We start from the raw sequence: 8260 nt of genomic DNA on the forward strand, positions 1-8260 counted from the left end.
GTTCTCTTTATGAAACGGAATGCAAATACTATTAGTGACTCGGTACTGTTAAGTTATAAAAGAATCAGTAAAATGCTGTTCTCTTTATGAAACGGAATGCAAATACTATTAGTGACTCGGTACTGTTAAGTTATAAAAGAATCAGTAAAATGCTGTTCTCTTTATGAAACGGAATGAATTGATTTCTTATAATAAGAATAATTATTCATAGATTTGTTAGATTTATAATAATTAATGAAGGTAACGAGTTACACCGACTGACCACTTTATTAGGATCCACCACACATGCTAGTAGACCCGCCCTTTCCCCCGTTATACATAGGCAGACCGTAACCAATCCCAAAACGTCTTTTATTTGATACAAGAAGAAAACAAGACTTCAGTGGTAAGTAATGTATGGACTCATGAGTGACAATAATGAAGAATATACTATAACATGTCAACCATCTGCCATATCCAGTGCTGACGAGGTCTTTCGTTTAATACCAGGGCCCATCAGGCCGACTGAGATATGAAGGACTTAGCAGTGGTTTAGGCGCTATTTATATTATCAACTTTCATGAATATCGACTTTTATGGCGTGAAGAAGATTAACTAACTAAATTGTAATTATTATCAATTTTACTTAAATCATTTACAAATCAGATTTTTGTGGTAAGGATTAATAACACAATGTTATTTACTCAGTAAGTAAAGCAGTTCATATAAAAGTTGATACAAAGGAGTCATTGAAACGTTTAATTTTTCATATTAATGATCATATTTGAAGATGTCTGTAGATTGACAGAATGGCAAAATTGAGGAAAACAAAGTAATTGTACGTTTCACAGATATTCCATTTTACAACTACCATGGTTTCGCCCGTAAAAGTATCGTCTTTGTTTCCCTTAATTCTGTAAGTATGGAGTTTCACCAAGTACCAACAGTTTCAAATACTCTTATTTGGTAAAATTATTTTTGTAATAGTTACTTTGTAACTCTTGAGAACTGTATTGATACACTTACTTCTAGGATTTGCAAGTTTTGGAAGTTCTTCTTGAGATTTTAAGATGTTTCACTTAGTTTTGTTGCTTACGAATGTTAAGAGTATTCGTGGTTTAGTCTTATGAAAGTGCGTATATACGCTGTATTCATACTTCCTTTGAAAAATCTAAAGCTGAAGGATTTTTGCACTAAAAGATTCTATTGCTTAGATTTATACAACATTCCACTGCCAGGTATCAAAATTGTATTATGTTTTGTAAGGTGACGGAACTAAATTGTTAGATGTTGTTAGGTTTTATATAGGGCCGGATTCTTTACAGTAGGTGTCTGTGACTTGTTGGCGATAAATTTCAAGAATAAACGGACAACACACACACAATCCACTTGTTTTAAAATAATATATTCAAGACAAGTCAAACATGTGTACAAAAATTTGTTAAATTCGTCACACTATTGGTTATCACAGTTGTGTCCAGAGTTTTAAGTAATTGTCTCCTTTTCGTCAAAGTCCACACAGGCGAATTCAATTACTTTAGAAAACCCTTCGACAAGACAGTTATTCTTCTCTATCTCTGTTATCACAATACAAGTTTTGATACTTTCACTTTAGTAATCGCCAGTATATGATCTTTATGGATAAACTTACAATCACGCAGTCTAACTTCACTTTTTTCACTTTTACATTCACTAACTCACTTACATGCACTAAGTTGGTCACCTATATATATATATTGCCAGATTGAGGCCTAAAACTTTCTACAAACTACGAGACGTTATGATGTAACAATACTCACTTAAAACAACGAGAAAAAGATTAGAAGGTTCGAGTAACGTAACGTCAATTCACAACAATTGAAATACACAACAAATGATTCGTAAACAGTTACGTAAGCAAGCCTGCGATAAATTATCGTTTCTAAAAATACTAAATTTAATACTCGCGCTTTATAACTATTTAAATCATAACTATCGTATTAGATTTAAATGAAACAGTCGTGTATGAAATTGTATCAAAACTAGTTACCAGCTCCAAAGAATACTTATGAATTAAAATCTTTTGTTACCTGTGTCCCATAAGTGGAATATTTTTCTAACTATCTTACGTGATTTTGTTATCAATTAATAGAGTCTAAGAAGTATTAGGGGGACAAACTGCTGCTATAGCTAGTAAGACTTTATTTTCCTTGTTTACATATTTAATTACTGTCTATATTTTCTTGTAGTTTTTGCGGGCACAAAACCGTTCGACTTCTACGAGGGCCAAAAGGTTTAGGCTTCAGTATAGTGGGAGGCTTTGGAAGTCCTCATGGAGATCTGCCGATCTATGTGAAAAGAGTGTTTGAGGAAGGAGCGGCAGTTGAAGAAGGGCAGCTTCAGCGAGGGGACCAGATCCTTGCTGTGAATGACCAGTGTCTCGAGGGGGTCACACATGAGCAAGCTGTAGGGATTCTAACAAACGCTGGTGATTGTGTTGATCTCATCCTAGCATCTTGATCATTTGATAGCATACTTTTTCATGAACCAAATCACTTGTGTTACATTAAATACGAGTATTACCAGCGTTGTCCTCGGATGCCATGTACAATCACATGCAAAATTTTAACGATCCGTTTTGATGTACAAATAAAGGGAACACGTGCTAAGTAAAATATAAGAAAGGATTATTTATAAAGACTGAGGACTGCTTTTAGGTTCATTATTGATGAACCAATGCTCAGTTTGCTGCTGCGATTTGCATCTTGTGATTCTCAATAGTAAATATGTTAGCCTATGCAGCAATAACGTGTGATAATACTGGACACTACATATATATATTTAACCAATTAAGGCCTCGCACCCCTAGTGACACACGTTGCACATTATCTATTAGCTTCAAGTTGAAAGTATGTGTACATTTTAAAAGATTCGAGTGAAAGTTATTGCATCAAAAGACACAAAGAATATAATCTTAAATCGATAGTTGATTCAACACATCTAATTAAGTTTTGTAGAGTCCTTGACAGTGGCCTTCATTCCACGAGACAAATCAGAGACTGGATTTAGCTTAACTGAATCTGGAATCGATGAATCTTTGGTCTCTTGATCAGTCGGGCATGTTAGTCAACAAATCAAACATGTATAACATTTATTGTAAAATTGAGGTAAGCATACTTTACTGATGTAGGTTGTAACTAGAAAGACCCTTGGTTCTAGTAAGTACTGAAAGCTTCATTTTGATGGAACTTGGTTGAGACACAACTAGGAGAAAAAACAACAGTCGGTTGCTTTAGTCAACAGCATCTTCTACTGGAAGTGACAACAACATAAGACAGAAAAGGAAGAATTAAACTGAACTACTGCAAATATCTATCATTTGACTTAAAAACCCTAGATTGAACTAAAACTAGAACTAAGATATTTACGATTTCTTGCACCTCTAGTCACGTCTAATTCACACAGGTTGTATTATCTGCTCTCGTACACAGTTACTCTCCACCGGAAATATCCGTGGTCTAATTATATTGATGTTAAACATTTAAAACTTTCAAACCAATTCAGTTTAGATATAAAGATGTCGCATTTCCAAACTAACATCAGCTTCGAATTTTTTCCGCTAGGCGTTTTAATAATATATTAATTAAACTATCTATAACCCCTTCTTTTATGATAAAGATCATATATACATATATATATATAGGAATTAAAAAAAGAAGGTTTTTATCATTGAAATTCACATTAATTGATTAATATTTTTCAATGGTTCCTAGCCAAGTTCACTACTTTGCTAATATAGAAATTAATTATATCACAATGTAAAAGAGTATTTCTATTGAAGTGACTTTAAAAAAAACGTATATATCAACGCATTACAGAATTATAATTCATGTGAAGTTCAGTGTTTGTTCTATGTGTTACTTCGTTACCTTTAGCGAGTTTGTATGAAAGCAACTGATGTTCTTGTACGGTATGTAGTTATTCTTGTATCCTGAGGTGAAGAAAAATGACAAATTTCCTCATACATAAAATTTTCTTGGCCATAATTTCATCACGGGCTTTTTTTCTCAACTTATTGATAAATGTTGGTTGTTTAACGCTGGAATACTGCAGTGAAAGCTCATAAATATTTGCTGATTAACGCTAAAGTAATGCAGTGAAAGTAAAATGACGCTTTAACTCCTCAATGGTGATTTATTTTGCAATTATCGCAGAAAAATAAACATTAATGATTTTTCCGTTCGCGATATTTCTGTCTGCTGCTATTTTTTCGTCTTGCGCCTTTTGAAGAAAAAAACAAATTTCTTCTCCTCTTGAGGAAAAATTTACTCCTCTGCTTGTTCAAATGGAAATAGTTTCCTTCTCTCTAGAGGAAATATTATTTTCCTTCTCTTTACGAGGAAATTTTAAATGAAGTTGGGGAATTTTTTTGTTCTTCAGGCCAAATATTTCCATTTGGTATCACGTGACATTTTATTTTCCTCTAACATACGAGGAAATATTTGTAAAAAAGTGCAGGAAATTATATTTTATTCCTCCTCAAAGTTCCCCCAATGGGACAGCAGTAAGTCTATGGATTTACAACTCTAAAATCCGGGGTTCGATTCTCCACGGTGGACACAGCAGATAGTCCAACGTGGCTTTGCTCTGAAATAACCAAACCTATCCTCCTCACACAGATATTTTTCAACTTTCGTGTTTGTACCTACTTTCCGAAGAAAGCTTGAAGAGCGAAAAATCACACAGTAAAATAATTGAATTGAAATATTTCTGTCCTTGTTAAATCAAAACGTAACTCTTAACATTTTGTGGAGATTTTTTCTTTTGTTCTGTAATAATGGACTTATTTAAAAATTTTATATCTAATTTACATCGTGAATTAACTGATTATTTCCAATTTTCCAAATAATTTGTGGCTCTCCTTTCTCTTTGTTGTTCTTTCCAAAAACGTACTTAAAGTTGTTATTCATTATGTGACAAGAAGTTTCTGAAAAATATCACTTTTCTGTGCAATATATCTAAAAGTTGTTATTTATTATATCATACATGACACAAGTGTAAAAGAATTCATGAAAAAATATCTAGGTTAGAAAAAATTCACACACTTGTTTATGTTAATACTTTTCACACCTTTTTGTGAAGCTTGTTAAGAATTTATCTTATCTATACTCAGTGACAGCGCAGCACCGAATTTTTTTTTTTATTTGGCAAACCAAAATTTTGGGGGCTAAACAAGACATCTTATATTCGCGTGATATTTTAAAGGGATTCGTTATCCACCCCAAATTCTAGCGTGCTAAATTACATTGAGCCAAAGTTGGGTTTCAAAAAGTACTTGTCGAGTTTTGAAGCCCCAAAGTACTCACAGACCTTGGATAGGATCAGAAAGTTTTTTACCATTCTAGCAAATCTAACAATTCTTTTTATTTAGGGGGAGATAACAAATCTCCTTAAGAGTGGATTGATGAATAATGTTATTTCAAGCATTATTTAATTAAACAAATAATTATTTAGTGCAGTAGTACCATTAGTATAAAAAAAAGTAGGGTTAAAGGGAATACCTATTATTGTATGATATATCTGATTGACATCCGGCATACAAGAAAGAAAAACATCCTGTAAAACGGTAGTACGCATACGAACGTGTTTTCTTGTTATGCACATTACATTTGCTCTAGGTATGTAGGATTAAATTGGGGGAGGGGGGACAAGAAAAAATTTAGCGCCGCCACTGCCTGTACTTGTGAAAAAATATGCGGTGTTACGCAAGAAATTATCCAAAGTAAATATTATAACTGAAAAATAAAACGAGGCTTCTGAGTTATTGTTTACAGCAGTTAAGTGAAAAATGTTTTCAACATATATTTTAATTCCTACGAGGTTGGAAAAGAATGTTTTTAACATCAAATTACTTTCTACTTTTTTAATTTTTTATATATTTGTATTTTTGGTAAAGGTAATAAGGCTATCTAAATTTGGACTAATGACTAGAGGGAAGGCAGCAAATCAGTAGCACCCTGCTACCTACGATCCATTCTTATAATGCTCTCACAGCTTAAAGTGCGGGAAATATTTTGGGATATCACACGAATTCGAACTCGGCTCCCAATGTCTGAAATCCAAAGTTCTGCCGCAGTTTTCTTTATTTCTCAATCTGTGCTATTTATCAGATTTCTTAGATTTAACATTTTCAGTAGGTGAGTGAATTTAATAAATGTTTTAAAAGTAATTTAATAGTATTAAATTCTCAGTTACTGGGGTGAATCGTGGCGGAGGTATACGTTTATATTATTATAAAGCTTAAACGAACATATGAGAAAACAAAATATCTCAATATTATTACAAGTACAAAATTAATTATTAAATATATAAAATCTCTTGGTGTTATATAAATCTCGCCCTTGGAGCTAACACACACAAATATCATTTGTGTGTTAGACTACTACTACATTTTGCTTCACGTCACATACGTAGGTCAGGGTGATGATTATGACGTAATATTTCCAGCACTTAATTAAATGTCAGTGTCAAAGTTCACATTTAAATATCAATATATAACTATATTCATTAAATGCTAATGTGCGTAAGATTGTCATAAAATTAGAACATATGCTGTGCGGATGTTTGATAAACAGGATGATGTGGAACATTTGTATCGGCGTCATAAATATTTTGTTTAAAATAGCTTTGAGTCACGATCTTCAATAAATAATAACTATATGTCTGTTTCATGCCCCCTCTCACCTTAAATAACATTAAAATAAGCAAAATGTCACGAGTTGTACTCCTCGTATGAATAAACGAAAATGGCCTCCTGTGTTTTTACCTGGCACTTATTTCCTTTTTTTCAATAATAATTCGATCCACAACGTAATAAATAGTCTTTAAAACGTTTTTCATTCCTCATAAGTATAAACCAACAAACTTGCAGAATTTCTGTCAAAAGCTTATGTTAACATTTTTATTTTTTAATATGTTTCGTATTTACAGAAACAATGATATCGTAAAGTCACTTTCTTGTATATTCTACGAGGTTCGACTGAATCCAAAGTATATGTGGTTAAAAAGTTTTTGAAGTTCTTTGGAAACATATTATCTTACCTACATTTCGTTTTTTTTTAATTATTTGGTAAAACTAAGGAATCGTTAATCACGTGATTTTATGGAAGACATGTCTTAACCAATATAATTTTATTCTCTTACTTTTTATAGATTTTATACCTTCTTTTCTTAATTACTTAACTAATTTTTATTGACATGTATTAGTAACAACTTGGAATTCTAAAGTTTCTGTTGTTGAGTATAGAATTGAATATACATTACAAAATATTGAAATCAGTGTTCTTTTTGAGAAGTCAAGTTTTCATGTTGTAGCCACAGCTTTCCTTCATAAAGTAAGAACAATGTTTGCTTTGAATTTCTTAATCAAACCTTGATAAGTTTTCTACAAACTTCTTATCGAAAGTTAAGCCTAAATGTACTGGTCATTTCCGTAACGTGACCGACTGCAATTTGGTTGTTTGAGCTTTTGCTTCTATTTTGTACCTTTTTTGTTTACATTTTCTGTTTGTATTGGCGATATATTACAAATGTTTTTCGCGTGAAAGTTTTAACCAATCAATTAAAATATCTATATTTTCTGTGGAAACAAAAATTATAAATTTATTTCATTTCAAAATTTGTAATACATATATTGGAGTACAAAATTTATTACTAAATCATATTAAACACTTTCCAATTATTTGGGGAAAAGATTGTGTTCAAGATAAAGCAAAAAGTGTCCACCTTCGTCGACCCTAATTTCTGACAATAAAATTAATTAATTCTTTCCATTAAAAAATCTTGTCTCTAATTTATTACTTTTTTTGCGAATCAAAATCAGTAATAACTGACGAAGAATACTTTCTTATATTATTATGTGAATTTTATTGGCTCATATTAACCTTGTTCCACAAAAGATTCTGGAAAATGGTATCTTTATTATAAACAAACGGGACTTGTAGGATAAAAATATAATCTTTCATCAACTACAGGCAAAATATGACAGTTAACTGTCTATCAAAAAAGTTCATTGAATTTATATTATGTTTGTTGTTTCTTTTTTTTCAAAATTGCATTTGTTTAGACTGAAATGGATTTTAATGGATTTTTTCATGGTCCAGGTTTCAAGCTATGGATTATTTATGTGCACTATTTGTTGACCAAAGTGTTCAAGTAAAAATTGGGTATATTTCTTTACATAATTGGTGTAATGTAATTCAGTATCAATATTCCAATAAAACTAACTACAGTTCTATGAATA

At 31.8% G+C, this 8260-nt stretch overlaps 1 protein-coding gene across 6 annotated transcripts in view; it reads left to right on the plus strand.

Annotated features, from left to right (window-relative positions):
- The window catches only part of LOC106457273, a 320035-nt gene extending 311775 nt beyond the window's left edge, over positions 1-8260 (plus strand). For 4 of the 6 annotated variants that reach the window (XM_022383116.1, XM_022383119.1, XM_022383117.1 and 1 more), the window contains one exon: positions 2208-8260. In XM_022383116.1, the coding sequence (XP_022238824.1) occupies positions 2208-2478 (271 nt within the window). In that variant the 3' untranslated portion in view covers positions 2479-8260. The remainder of the gene's footprint in view (positions 1-2207) is intronic. The other 2 variants (XM_022383120.1, XM_022383121.1) reach the window with 2 other exon arrangements.

Source organism: Limulus polyphemus, unplaced genomic scaffold (assembly GCF_000517525.1).
Source record: "Limulus polyphemus unplaced genomic scaffold, Limulus_polyphemus-2.1.2 Scaffold310, whole genome shotgun sequence".
In the NCBI taxonomy this organism is placed as follows: Eukaryota; Metazoa; Arthropoda; class Merostomata; order Xiphosura; family Limulidae; genus Limulus; species Limulus polyphemus.